General features: G+C 31.4%; 1 protein-coding gene across 1 annotated transcript; it reads right to left on the bottom strand.

The window, feature by feature from the left end:
• Positions 1–13,806, bottom strand: LOC110018013. The gene is made up of 3 exons (XM_020715221.1): positions 13,461–13,806; positions 1,033–1,252; positions 1–204 (listed from the first exon to the last, which is right to left on the bottom strand). Exons 1-3 carry the CDS (start codon positions 13,629–13,631, stop codon positions 137–139), a joined length of 459 nt encoding a protein of 152 aa, XP_020570880.1. The 5' UTR covers positions 13,632–13,806; the 3' UTR covers positions 1–136.
• Positions 13,807–16,177: the final 2,371 nt, after the last annotated feature.

The raw sequence follows: 16,177 nt of genomic DNA, 5'->3' as shown, positions 1-16,177 counted from the left end.
TGATATAAGCTCTTCTATATTGATCAAATGAATATCAATAATGTTATATTAAATGATCAAATACATAAAAAGCCAGAATTTGAACATTAGGTACAGATTTTAAAGATTAAAGGAAGGTAAGCTAAAACCAGAAAGCTTAATTAAAGCCAGCATGACCTCTCCCACCACATTTTGAGCACAAAATGTTTCCACTGCCTCCACAACCTGCATTGTTACAATTATAAAAAGGCTACCTTTAATAGAATTGGCTCAAAGATATTAAATTTGGATGAATTGAATTAGTCAAATATATTAAGGACTAAGTTTAGCTAGTGAAAACTTATATGTGATAGACTTACATTTTTGGACAACCATAACAATAAAATAACAAATATATTGATAAAAGTCTGCTTTGAGAGTTGGGAAAAAGAAGAATCATCGCAGAAGATTTATTAAAAAAAGGAAAATTAAATAAAGCTAATTAGATCTATCATACTAAATGAAACATAGCATTGGGCAATGGTGGGAAGTGATAAAATGAGAAATTACTATATTAAAGTGAGATATGGTTGAAGAAATAAACTAAAATGATTCATGCATGTACAAAAGAGAAAAAAATGCACAGGATGCAAAAATATAACATGAATTTACATGTAAACCACACAACTCTTTTGCGTTTACATACCTAACACCTAAAGCTTGATATTTACATATAAAACACTACAATCAAATCAAAATACATGCATAAAAAGCTGCATTTATCTTTTAAAAAATTAGTATTAATGATATTTTTAATATAATTCTAAAGAGTTGAGTCTTATATAAGTAAATAATAAAGTCCAAATGAGAGATATGTCAATAGATAATAATTGGGCGGTATGGACGTAAATCTCCCAAAACATAAATAAAGTGAAAGAATTATAAAGAAAATATGATGAGCTAAATAGAACGAACAACTTAACATTAAAAATGACTGAAGTTCATAAAAATTAGGATATTAAAAATTAGAATAATAATAATGGTGAATAAATGATGAAATCATGAAATGTTTACCTAAACAGTTCACTTTAACAATAATTCCCTGACTCTCGAGAATGGAGTCAACATATAAGCCTGAACCTGAGCAAGTGACACATAAGGTTGCACCCTTAGCCTGACATTCAATGCATGGAGGTTTGCTCCCTATTTCTCTTTTATTTAAATATAAGCCATTTGGTTTCTGGATAATTTCCTCTGGGAATCTATGCAAGTCACGTTGTAAGCTAGAATTGACCTGAGGCATTATAATTTCATATAAGTTTTAAGGCATGGTTTAGGAAGAGAATATTTACATCAGCATAATAGGTTCTAAACATAATAAATTGAAGGGAAATTTGCATATCAAGCACACAATTCTTATGCATTTATGTATCTCACATGTAAATTTTCATATTCATATAGACGTTGGTGCTTTAAATATGGGCATGAAAAGATGTATTTTACTTTTAAAAAGTGATAATAGTGTTATTTTTTATGTGATATTAAAGATTTGGCTGCCATGTGTAAATATGAAAGTTTAGGTGTGAGATATGTAAATACATAAGAATTGTGTGCTATGTACGTAAATGCCCCTAAATTGAAACAAACAGGAACTTCGGAGGTTTTTTATTTTCCAAACTGAAAGAAAAAACATAGTCACATGCAAATCATGAAAAATATTTAAAAGCAATGCACCACTTTATAATTTTTGCCTTTAAATGCAACAAAGACAATATAACATTGAGTGTGCCTTTGCTACACTATGCAATTTTTTTAACTAATTTATTTATGAAATCCATGCTAAGTGTCCTCTATATCTCCGTGTTTAGAATAAAAACATCATATTATATATGTATAAAATTAATAATACTACTAAATCCAGTCATTCAACCAACTCATATCAGCACCAAGCAAATTTTTTATTAAACAAACACGACTCTTATACCAATTTAGATGGCAATCCCAACATAGTTTTATCAAACAATCATCAATTTGATATGACAATATAGCTAATTAGCACGATAAATGACAGCCATGCCAAATGGATTCAAAGTTTGAATCAACATATGAACTCAACCAATTGTGAGTCAATTGTGCACACAAGGAGACCTCCTAAGCATAGGCACTGTTTACAATAATTAAAATAGTATAAATTTTGCATTAAGTTCAGCAATTAACGTGCCTTATTATTTATTTAATTTCAATTATTACTCATAATTAGTTGGAGTTGGTTTCAAAATTATTTTCACATTTAAAAGTGTAAGAAAATGATGGCAGTTTTTTTTTTTCCCCCATTTCTTGTTCATTCCCGCAACACTGAATAAAACACTGCTTCTAATTAAAGAATAATTCTCCATGCTGTTCTCATTCTCTTTTCTTATGTGTTATCGGCATTTAAAATCAATCTTTTCTTTCATTCTACTGAAACTTATATATGGTGAGAAATGCGAGTTTATTTTAGTAAAATGAAGGAAGGTAAATCCAATTTCTCATCAATAGCTCCGCCAACTCTTTATGGAGAAAATTATCAAATTTGAGCGGTGATGCAGACATACTTAACAGCTTTGTATGTAAGGGAGATTGTTCAAGAATACTGTGAAGTAACGCTGCTTCCACCAACTATGATGGCAAGCTCACGACACAAAAGGAGAAAAGTACAAAAAAATCGAAGGCAAAATTATGTTTATTTGCAGCAGTCTTGCCAACACTTTTTATGAGAACCACATCTCAAAAATTAACAAATGACACTGGGGAAAGGCTTAACCAAGAATATGCAGGAGATGAAAGAGTTTAAGATATGGAATTTGATTCGAGAGTTCAAACTCTAAGCAATGAAGGAATCTAAGACAAATAAAATGCACTCAGAGATGCATTAAGTAATGCAACTAAAATGAATCTTTTCTTGGATCTGAGTAAGAACTGTAGAAAAAATTATTGTCACAATATCCGAAAGATATGAAGCAACTATCACTATTCTGAAGAATACTAAGAACTTATGAAAAATCTCCATATCTAAATTTCTCAATGCTTGGCAAGTCCAATGGGGAAACAGATTAATGGGGGAGTTTGCAACGATCGAAAGAGTTTTAGCTGCTACGCATCAAAATTGGGACAAAAATTAAAACCAAAAAAGAGTTTGAAGAATGATTGACATGGTACAAGGTGTCAATGAAAGAAAAAATGGTTCAACCACAAGGAGTCAAAGTAGAATGAAAGCATGTACTTAAATAAGTATTGGACCCCAATTGTCAACATCAATAAAATAATCACTTAAATGTACTTAGGTTTTCATTAAAACAATTCAAGGGAAATTTCAAACCAGTAAAAAACTCATTCACTTTACCTTAACTTTACACTTAAAACAAGGAATTTTAGACTCATTCCAAAACCTAAAATCCAAATTCTTTTAAACAAAATTTAAGATTAGTATACTATAATTACACTACTTTTAAAAAGTATCAAGTTCCTTGAGAGATCAATAACTCGAACTAAAAAATCTGAATAATATTTGATCGACATGTATACTCATATGATTAACGTGCATCATTGTACGATAGATAAATGTTTGGCATTGTTGTTGAGAAACGGCGTTAATTTTTTAATTTAGATTAATACTAAGGATTATTATAAAATTTAGCATAAAAAATTGTAGTTTTATTTATACAAATTTTTTATTTAATTAGTTCTACAACATGTTAGTTTGTTGTGTTAAATTGTTGAGAATTGTTGTAGTTTATTATTGAAAAAAAATCAAATTCTTTGAATAGTATTTTATTTATTTTGTGTTACTGTGTTTTACTGTATTTATTGAATCTATATTTACTACTTTTGAAAATTTGTTTTCACTATTTTGATTGTTAGTTTAGAGTCACCGGCAAGTCTTAATATGTATATGTAGGACTCAATCGTGTGTGAAATTATTCCGTTTGACTGTGAGATTAAAAAAATGCTAAAAAAATTGGAGAACTTAAAAAAATTAAGAAGATTTTATGAGAAAGAAAAAACTTATAGGAAGAAAACAATCAACTTAGACCACTTAGAGATTTTGCCAACCATATGGCTGAAAAAATATATTAGAACATCAATAACCCTACCATTCAAGCCAATAAATTTGAACTAAAAACTGCAATTATTCAAATTGTCCAAAGCAAGTAGAAGACCCAAATTTGCATATAACTAGCTTTCTAGAATTTTGTGCAGCCTTTAAGAATAACGATATCTCTAGTGACATTATTAGACTTGGATTGATTTCTTTTTCCTTAGAGATAAGGCCAAGATGTGGCTATATTCTTTTAACGGTAGGGTTTACTACAACTTGAAATAATATTACATAGAAATTCATGTCTAAATATTTTCCTCTTCCAAAATAGTCACGCTTAGGAATGATATTACTTCTTTCACTCAAATAGATAATGAGTCAATACATGAAGCCTGTAAAAGATTTAAGAACTTGTTTAGTAAATGCACACATCACATCTTACCAGACTTATTGATTGTACAAAATTTTTATAATGAATTGGCGGGATCATTAAGAGTAACAATAGATCCTACAGCAAAGGCGCATTTAATGTCAAAACTTTTTGAGGAGGCCTATGCACTTATTGAAGAAATGAATGTAAATAATGTTCAATGGCCTTCTAAAAGAGTTCCATCCCAGGAAAGTGGTGAGTATTCATGAGCAAGATGTTTTATCTATCTTGACTTCACGGAAAGTTATCATATCTCAAAAGATAGATAACTTAGGGTTCAATTCAATGAAAGATGTATATATATATGTATGTATGTATATATATATATATGTATGTATGTATGTATATATATATGTATGTATGTATATATATATATATGTATGTATGTATGTATAAACAATTAGGAAATCCTAGTGTTGCATTTGTGGAGTCAAGAATTTCATATATACTAGAGCAACAACCTCCAACACCTATAATTTTGCTTGAAAAAATCACTCAAACTTTAATTGGAACAATAATCAAAACATAAGAAATCATCAATGAGGCCACAACTAATAAAATCCTTTAGGAAACCGAAATAATTTTGCAAACCTGCGACTCACCCACTTATACTCGGTTCTAATTCACAATTTAAAGAGAAAAAAAATATCATTCAAAAAGTTAGTGGTACAAATGGAAAATCAATTGCAAAGTCAAGCTGTAATAATTAGGAATATTGAAAATTAATTGAGGCAATTAGCAGATTCATTAAGTATTAAATCTCACTGGACCTTTTACCAAGTAATACTAAAGTAAATCCAAAAAAGGAAAAGAATGTGCAAGGTAAGGACAAAAAACTTAGACGTGTAAAGGACTTAGAGGAGGTAATTCGGGAGGAGACTATCATAGAAAAGTTTGAGCCTGAGAGACTTATTAATAAACCATTCATCGGACTTAAGAAAAAAAATCTCACCTCCTAAGAGAGAACTTAAGAGACCACCACCACATTTTTTCGAACTTCAAAAATATAAGTTGGACCAACAGTTCTCTAGATTTTTAGAAGTGTTCAAAAAGCTAATAACTAATATTCAATTTGCAAAAACTTTAGAACAAATATTTAGTTATGTAAAATTCATGAAAGATATTTTTAAACTCAAATTAGGTGACTATGAGACTACTGCCCCTGACTGAAGCTTAGTGTTATGATTCCTAAAAAAACTTCCATAAAAATTTAAGAATCCAGAAAAATTTACTATTCCTTGCACTATAAGAGAATTTTTTTTTGAAAAGTCTTGTGTGATCTAGGAGCAAACATTAACCTTAAGCCACATTTCATTTTTAGAAGATTAGGACTAGGAGATTCAACCTACCACTGTGACCTTTCAGTAGTTGACCGTTTTGTGACTTATCCTAGGGGGTTATAAATATATCTTTGTGAATATACATAAATTTATTTTTCTTCATATTTCATTATGTTAGACGTGAATAAAGATAAAAAATTCTCTATCACACTAAATAGACCAATCTTAGTCACTAGAAAGACAATGATAAATGTTCATAAAAGAGAGCTTACCATGAGAGTTAATGACCAAAAATTGAAATTTAATATATTGAAATCAATGAAATTTCCTCTATCAAGAAGACTTGATGGATAAGTACATTAGGAACCATTTTGATGAGATTCTGGAAATGAACCTGATAGAGCCAAGCTTAATTGAGGATATTGGTAAAAATCCTAAGAAGAATCAGCTCTATTATTAGATGCAATCTCTAGAGAAGAATTAGCTATATTATTAGATGCAATCTTTAGAGTGATTAGGGATAGGTTTGAACATCTAATCACCTCAGCTAATGCAAAAACTTTATCATTTTCTATAATTAAGGCACTAGAGCAATAACTTAAGATTCTCCCTAAAGATTTAAAATGTATTTTTAGGAGAATCTTCAACTTTAGCTATAATTATTTGAGTGATGTACTAGAGGCAAAGTTGATGAGAGTTCTAAGAAATTTAAGAATGATTGGAGCATAAAAAATATTAAAAGAATAAGCACTTCATTATGTATGCATAAATTATAAATAAAGAAAAAACATGAAACAATTGTTGGCTCACAAAGAAAGCTCAAACTTATAATGAAAGAAGTAAAAAGGAAAATCCTTAAATGGCTTGATGCAATTATTTTATACCTATTTATGGTAGCTCATGGGTGAGCCAAATTCATTGTGCACCTTAGAAAAAAGCGTTAACTATGGTTAAAAATGATAGAAATGAGCTTATGCTTACTAAAAGGTATAGATTATAGAAAGTTAAACAAGATTATTAAAAAGGATAATTTTTTATTGCCTTTTTTTATTAGCTTTTAGACAGATTGGCATGACATCGTTACTTTTGCTTTCCAGACGGTTACTTAGGATATAACTAAATTCATATAGCACAAGAAGATCGAGATAAAATTATTTTCACAAGTCCCCATGAAGCTTTTTCTCTTAGGAGGATGCTCATTGGATTATGCAACGCCCCTAATACCTTCAAAGGTCCAGATCTTGAGATGCTTTTTACACTGAATGATGTCTATATTGAAAAGGGAATTGAGGTAGGTTAAGGAATTGATTCTTAAGGTCATTAGATGGTTTCCCTTTTGTATGAACTTGATTATATATGCTTCAATTATGCTCATATCAAGATGATGAGCATATAAGTCCTGGAATGTTAATAGAAAAACGCTGAAACTCTGGAGTATCATCACCAAACTGAATTCAACATTCAATTATATTTGAAAGAAAATTATGTAATTAAAAATAAAAAAAATATATAGCTTAAATACTTAATACGTGTTTCAATAAACATATTAAATATTAAAAATTTTACCTAGAGAGCATTTTGCAACAATATCTTTTGCTTGTTGTAGCTCAAAGAAAGCTTCTTTTTTCTTAAATGAAATAAGTTGCATCTTAATGATTACTCCCACATTTGGGTCAACAATCAATCTATCCATATAATGATATAACCCTAACTTGATCTCAAGATTTGTGAAGTTATTCTCAGCATATTAAAATTGAGAATTGAGGAAATATCCAACAGTATGGAAATGACAGTAGAGCTGAAGCTCCCATTTTCCATCAAATGATATTTTAAATCCCTCAATAAGTGGCCTCTTCTCCTAGATTATATGTTATTAAATACTTGGTCTCATTCATTCTGTTGTATATAAAACCTATAATTGGCTTATTTTCTGCATCCACCATCCTCAAGGCTTGCACTAATGCCTAGTGATTGTAATGCATATGTGACACTAAAACAAAATCTTTCATTTAAAATAATTTTTTCCCTTTCCATCTTAGCCCACGCCTAGCTAAGCCAACTAATAGAAGTGAGCATTGCCTCCAATGGTTGTTTAGCTTCCAACATACTCCGTAGAGTAAAGTAAAAAAAAATAATAGTAAATTTTGTTACAACAGGAGGTAGAAGTTCTTTTTAAGAGAGCTTTCTCATTGAAGACAATACCCAAGAATGATTGTAAATGAATTTACTTATCTTCTTGGCTTTGATCAGAACATTTTGACAATGTGACAATCCACCATCCACTCTAATGTTAGGTCTATGCAATGTGCAACAAAAGGTGTATAGTGCAAATGTTTTATGTTCTCCATCAATTTATTTTCAGTTGTCTTATAAGGACTTGCATTATTTGTCACAATCTGAACTATCAAATGCTCTACAATTTCATTTATCACACCATCAAATAGTCCAAAAATATAATAAAAAACTTCTTACTTTTATTCTTTATGTTTAACCACCCATCAAACATGTTTGTAACTCCAATCCGACTCCAAGTCCACTTAATCTCTTCTATGTTTTTCCCTGGATTGCTCAACTTCTCTTTCAATACCCATGTTCTCAAATCATATACAGATGGAGGTTTCAAGCCTTGATCATAACAGCAAATAGAACAAATCTTAATTTTGACGTAAGAAGAAGATGTTGCCACGTTAAATTGAGTAGCATTCTCATTAAAAAAAAAAATCTCTTAATATCCATGCATACACGTTTAGGTACTTCTCTGATATGCCCTGGAGACATCTTCTGAGCTACAGCTGGACCCTACTATCCTCCACATTCATCATAAACTAATATAAGGGACCTCTTGTACCTCTACAACACATTGGTTGTATAGATGATGTGGAATCTTTAGCACTGTACTCTCCCATAATAAGAACCAACATCAATTCTATCATCAAATTGTTGTGAAAGAAGCTTTGACATTGACTTTTTTACAAAAGATTGCATTTCTTATTTGACTGGTTCTGATACTTTAGCACACAGTGCAATATGTTTATGTGAGTAAGAGATGTGCTCCTTCATCCTTGTAACACCTCATTTAACTATCTTGTCATATTAATTGTATTTCAAATAAACATGTCTTATCGTTGCTTCCAACATCAATTTGCATAATGCCTCCAAATTGGATCTTTTCAATTGCTCAATATGAATTTCTCCTTGTCTAACTATTTCTCACAAAATTTGAAAACCATATAATGAAAATTTTGTTTTAAAAAAAATTGAAAGTTTGGAATTCATGCAACTGTAAAAATTTAACCCTAAAATGTATGGATAGATGGATGTAGCATACATCATATAAAATGAACATAAGAAAAGAAATAAAATTGTCTATGCCACCGATAAAGAATGAACAAAGACGCTCATTGCATCTATAATGATCCATGAGTTGAATAACTAAGAGCGAGACGTATCCATCAATGGTGAATAGTATGACATAATGCAAAGGTCTCGAGGATACATAAAACATAGTGTTTGATATAATAAAATGTTTTAAATGCAACATAGAATATTAAAAAATATAAATAAAGATGCAACTAAATAAATATAAATGATCGTTTATGAATGACAATTAGATTAAAAAACAAATTATTATAGTAATGAGAACTAAATTTATAAATAGAACTATCATTGATTCATTCTTATAATATCAAATATTGAAGCTTTACCTCAATTGCCCAACCACTCAAAATTCAAAAACATACTTTTTTTTTGGGGGCATTTACATACATACCACTCAATTCCTATGTGTTTATACATCTAAGCCTATACTTTAATTTTTTTTTACTTTAAGTTTTACTTTTTACATTTATGACACCTAATAGCATAAATACCTATGAATTCAACAAGTAGAGACAGAAACAGAGATAGAAAATTTAAACTAAATAACAGCAGGTGGCAACAACAACATCTATGGTAAAAAGAGTATAAGGCGTCGGAGTCGGCATTGGAGTCTGGAGCAGAAGGATGCATCACCAGATGCGTGAGAGGAAGATAGGTGGCTTGCGACAGGGAAGCTTACGAGTTCAAATGAAACACCAGAAAGTGGTTGCGATCGGTAGTTACGACAGCAGAAGGATCATGCGTCGGTGTCGACAACATCAGCATTGGCAGCGAAGACGGCCTGCTGGATGAGATCGAGACAAAAGGCTTGAGGGAGACGATAGCTTGCGGGCTTGAAACATATATGCACGTTTGAATACCTAAACTAAATATGAAGTGAATGCCTCATTGAATCAAAATCAAAGCGCTCCTTATCATACACATCAAAATGCCTAAGATGTTGCAACGACCAATTCAAGCGATACGTGCGCTTTGAGCAAAAAATTTCTAGATTGTGCAAAGGCGCATCTAAATTATAATTGTTAATCACTGGTAAAAAATGGCAATGAGAAATGGAGTAGGAATAAAACAAAACAGAAAATGGCAAACAACCAAAATACTATTTTTTTTTCTTTTCAAAGGGCATGAATGAAAGGCCTTTAAAAGTAGCGAGAAGAATTGGAAGAAGATCCTCCAATCCATAATAAGATTGCAAACTGACATCTATCATAGATGTAGGGTCCGTTTGGGGCAGCTTTTATTTGGTGCGGTGGCATTTTGAAAACGCACCTGACTTGTTTGGGTAAACTGCGGTTTGATAGCTTATGCATTTTCAAAACGCTGAAAACAGCGTTTTCACACCGCATCTATCTAGGTGCGGTGACAACTTTCTGACAGCTGGCTTTTCCAAAAAAATAAATATTTGTAATAGCCACCGCACTTAGCTTATCAACAGATTATTCAATAAGCTGCAGCTGCCCCAAACATACCCGTAATGTGGCAATTTGCACCTATAAGCTATGAAGAAGCTATTAAAGACCAAAAATGGAACATGGCAATGGAGTTGTCAATGATAAAAAAGAATTAGACTTAAGAGCTAGTTGATAAACCAGATGATGGAAAAATCATAGGAGTGAAATAGGTGTCTAGAATTTCAAGTTCTATGCTATAGTGTCTATCAATAAACACAAAATCTTAACTTGTCTTCAAGGAATATGCTAAAATCTTTAACTGCTCAGACATATTTGCCACAATTATAAAATTGGACACAATTTGGCTGGTACTAGAGAAAACCGTGCAGCATGATCGAAAAGTCTTTCAACTAAATGTCAAATCAGCTTTTCTAAATGGTTTATTTTATTATTCTAGGCTCTATACACTTTTTTTATACCATCAATATCCTTTTTTAGTAGGTTTTACCAATAGTTTATCAGAAATCACTCTCTATGCAAAAGAAAAGAAATTATTTTTGTCATTGTATGTGAATAACTCGTTGATGACAGGCAATATAAAACTTGTTGATAAATTCAAGCAAGAGATGATGCAGGTTTTTGAAATGGGTAATCTTGATTTGATGACATATTTTGTAGGCATAGAAATCAAGCAAAGATTATGAAAAAAAAATTCATTTGCTAAGAAAAATATGGTAAGAAAATACTTAAAAAAATTCAAATGGAGGGATACAAAGTAATGGCTACACTGAAGAGTAAAAAATAAAGCTTAATTAAAGAAGATGGCACAGATAAAATTGAAGAAAACTACTATAGAAATATGATTAGATGTCTAATGCATCTAACTGCAATAAAGCCTGATATTATTTTTATTGTAAGTATTACATTTGCTAATGAGATGCGTCTAAAAGCACCAAAGAGAATCATTAGACACATCAAAGGGACTATTAACAATGATATAAATTTCATATAGTATCGAAACTTCATAAGTTTATAGTATTTTCTGACACTGATTGGGGTGAACCCATGAATGACATGAAGAGTACAAAGGACTACTTTAATCAAGGATCAGGTGTATTCCCTTGACTTTCCAAGAAATAAGAAACTGTAATTCAATCTAAAGCAAAGACAGAATTTATTGTTGTTATAACTAAAGTGAGTCGAGCATTATAATTGAGGAAGTTGTTAATTAATTTATGTTTGAATCAACTGAATAAAATATAAGTGTTAGTAGACAAACAAACTCAAATTGCTATATATAATAATCCAATTTATCATGAAAAAAAAAATAGATATTTTAAAATCAAGTTATTCTTTTTAAGAGAAGTGCAGAAATAAGAAGATGTGAGTTTGTTCGCATAGATTTAAAGATCAATTTGCAGGCATTTTTACAAAACCTCTTATAACAAACAAATTTGAATTTCTTATTCAAAGATGCAACTTGTGCTCCACCTAATACAAAGAAGAGTGTTAGTTATTTCGCATTAATTTTGGCAATTAACTTGTCTTATCCATGCTGATTTAAATTAAGTTATTGCTCCTAATTAGTGGTTCGTTTCAAAGTTAGTTTCAGATTTTAAAGTGTGAACATTTGAATATGGAAGTTTTCTCTTTCAGTATATGTTTGTTTCTGATGTACTCTAAAACAGTAAATGAAATTCTGCGCATGGTTAAGAGTATTTCTCCCTGCAGTTGTCAATCATTCTTTTGTGTTATCGAAATTCAAAATTAAGTGTTTCTTTGATTCTTTTGAAACTTGGAAACAAAATTAACTTTCTTAGAATATACCCCAAACTACAAATACTGTAGAAAAGGAGGATGGCTGCCAATGTAATGTTATTCATATAGAGGGTAAATAAAAAATTAATAGATCACATCCACTTCTCAGTCAAACAGCCTGGTTAAGACAAACCCATTTGAATCGTTCTTCAAAGATTAAACAGTATCCTCTAGTAATTAATGTGATATTGAGACTCTGAAAGAGAAAAGAACTACCAAGCAGTACAAAGTTTTATAAGGTCATATAATTTGTAGCAAATATCTGGAGTTTCTGAAAATAAATAATCACATAATCTCCTTTATTTTTAGCCCATGCTCTTCATCAAACTCTTCATCTCGCACTCAAATAAATACAAACAATAAAAACTCACACCCAAAACCGAAGGAAGAACTCACAAAACTTTTCCAGTAAGGGCTAAAGAAGAAGGGATTAGAGGCCGGAAAAAAGAAGGAAACATAAAAAACAAATTGAAATCTAACCAGTATTTAAAAATTCAAGCATCAATACCCTGTTTGGCTTTCAGATGCTAATGGTAACATCTCTTATGCCTCTTTCCTCTTCTTGCTGAAACAATTCTTAACACTGAACCCCATTACCTTCCTCTTCTACCCTTCTTCTTTTCATCTTTGTTTTAATTTCAGTCTTTAATATAGCCACAGAATTTTTTCAGTAAAGTATCGGTGGAATTTTAATTTTCTGTAAACAAAAATGCTCCCTTTACCTTCGATTAGCTTGAAAGGCCTTGCTCTGAAGGAGAACATTGTCAGGCTTTAAACAATTAAAAATAATAATAATAATAATAATAAAATTAAAAAAAAAGGAATTTGAACCATAGAAAAATCACAGCCAATTAAGAAACATGGCTAAATGAGGTAGTTTGCCACTTCTGAAATCAATAATCTAGGTCTCTGAACTTCCATATCGATGTAAAATCAAAGGAATTTACTTTCCGTAAATCATAAATTACTTAAAGATCTCCTTAGATCCATTGAGAAATTAAGCTAAAAATCTTATCCACGCCATGTTTAAATGTTCATAACACTGAGCACACGTTTCCAACACGAGATTTTTTCCTCCGATAAAAAACAATTTTAGGTAAAAGGTGAAAGTTCGAAGCTACTGAAACCTGAGATCGAACGAAGCCAAAGCGCTGCTTGGATCGATGCCGTTCAAATGTTGGAGGTTTTGCGGTTGAACATAGGAAGCTAACTCCGATCCGAGGCCCAGCAATCCGCTGCGTCTGAAACGGTGACAATGAGCAGGACGAGGCGGAGACGATCATCGACGAGATCTCCATTGAAGAAGCTTCTGATTCCTCCTTCGGGATTTATCGACCTTTCAGAAGTTGAATCGGACGCCACACCTAACAGATGATCCCGCGACAGAAATTTTAGGACGACTGAACAACTGCAGCTACCTTCTCACTTCAATTAAAATTTTAGTGTCATGATACGTATTATGGTTGTCTTCTATGCTTAGATTGTGGCCCATGAAATATATATATATAATATATATATATATCTGTGTGTGTGTGTGATAACATAATATTATTATATCAGTAATAATCATCTTTATTATGGTTAGCCGGACCAACAGGTCCTTAAGAAAATCATTAGATTTCCAAAGAATTGGTGCCCAACTTTTCTTATTTCAATGTATCATAGAAAAACTAGCTATGTACAATATATATATATATTTAAATAAATATATATATATAGCCCGATTTCGCTCCCGACTCCTGCTCCCAATCGCGAAATATCGCAACCCTAGCTCCCGCTCCGGCCTCTTCCTCTGTCACGAACTGCTCCAGCCTGCGCCCGTCCCCGCCTTCTCTGTTTCGCGAAGCGAAGCATTCCTTCGCTCGCTATAAGTCGCGAACAGGCAGCAGCTCCGCGCGGTGCGTGTGGTTCGAGCGAGCTCTCCAAGGCTTCTTCTTCAGTGGGCGTTGGCTCGCGGCATAATGAAGAAGAAGAAAAGTATCGCACCGCTCTCCTTCAGTTTAAAGCACGGCCTTTTTGTGTTCTTCTTCGGGCTTCCTCAAGATAGAAGAAGAGAAGTGCAAGCATTAGTTCTTTGCCGCAAAAGGGAGAAGAAAGAAGAAGAAGAATATTGTTCTCCCTTGACTTCTTTTTAGTGGTTTGTGGCAGAAGAGAAATTGAGTTTATTTCTCTTGTAAGTTTATCTTCTTCAGTGTATCTCGGTGTAGAGAGAGAATAAGAGAGAGCAACAAAGTAAGAGATCCCTCTTGTAAGTCGAGATGATCGACTTGTGTATATCACTCAATTAGTAAAATCTTCTTCAATTCCGTGAACGTAGGCAATTGCCGAACCATGTAAATTTGTGTGTCCCGCTCTGTTACTGTTTCTGGTGTGAATTTTCTCGTTTCATTTTTCGCTTCATCAAAGATCATTCTCTTATTTTATTTCTATATACCACAACAATAAATAAAAATATATATATATATATATATATATATATAATGCACATTGTAAACAAAAACTCTTTTCATTTTCACCACTAGGAAAAACTTATTTGTAGAAAACATAGATATTACACGCACACACACACATATTTACATATATTGCACTTGTGTACTATCAAATAGTGTTAAAATATTAATAAGTTCTATATTTATATAAACACATCTCATATTCTTATAAATGAATGTCACTCAGATTCACGATCATAAGCATGTGATAGTCTTGTCGCAAATTTATTATATATAAATAAATTGTCTACTTTTTTATTTATTATTCATGCTGCATGCCCTAGTTCTTCGTTATCTATGCTTTAATAAATAATTATTTATTGGGTTTGATTCGTTATCTTAGCATAACACGTTCCGCTCAGTCTCTAACAAACTTTTCAGCTTTAGATTTACTTTTAGCATTTTTAGTCTCACAAAACTATATTTTCTTTCTTAACACGTAAAATATGTGTGCGCGCGTGTAATATTATATATATATATATATATATATATATATGCAAATTGCATATTTACATATCTAATACCTAAATTTTCATATTTACATTTACATTAAAATTACCATTCTTAGTGATTTTAAATACATCATTTCATGCATGAATTTATAACATTAAAGGGTTATAAAATATATCAGCACTGAATTTTGAATGAGAGATCTAATTCAATTTAATTAGATGAGTATGAAAAACAATTCACTTAGAAAGTAACCCTTCAAATTTTAAGGGGTCATTTACATACATGCCACTTATTTCTTTTTATTTACATAATTACATATCAAACACCTAAACTTTTACTTTTTTTTACATTTATACCACCCAAACTTTTCATATACCATACTAAAATTTAAAAAAGTTAAATACATCTTTTCATGCATAGATAAAAGTGTGGTGTTAGAATAAGGTTATTGTTCTCATTTTTCATACATGTGATTCATTTCTTTTTCACAACACGTACATTGGGCCCATCCAAGAGAAAAAATATTACAACAAATTGCATCCGGACTCAAATCAATGTCTGTCACATGTATAATCTGGTTCCCCTTAATAAAAAAATTTAAATAAGTTAATACATGATGGGGCCAAACTGTACACATGACAGACAGTGATCAGGGTCCTAATGCAATTTTTCTGATGTAATATTTTTTCCCATCCAAGAGATATGAGAGATAAGGAAGATAGTTCTAGCATCGAGAATCTTTATGAACTTAGCCTTGGACACCTTATCCATATCCAAATTAAATATTTTTGGTGCCCACTTGAAGGCTTAAAATACTCTTTCATTATGATCTCATGCATAGAAATGAACTTAGCCTTGGACACCTCAAGATATATTTTCTTTCATCCTTTATCCAAAAATAT

Source organism: Phalaenopsis equestris, unplaced genomic scaffold, assembly GCF_001263595.1.
Source record: "Phalaenopsis equestris unplaced genomic scaffold, ASM126359v1 Scaffold000002, whole genome shotgun sequence".
Classification (NCBI taxonomy): domain Eukaryota; kingdom Viridiplantae; phylum Streptophyta; class Magnoliopsida; order Asparagales; family Orchidaceae; genus Phalaenopsis; species Phalaenopsis equestris.
The sequence above is the reverse complement of the archived record's forward strand: the minus strand, read 5'-3'. Positions and strand labels throughout refer to the sequence as shown.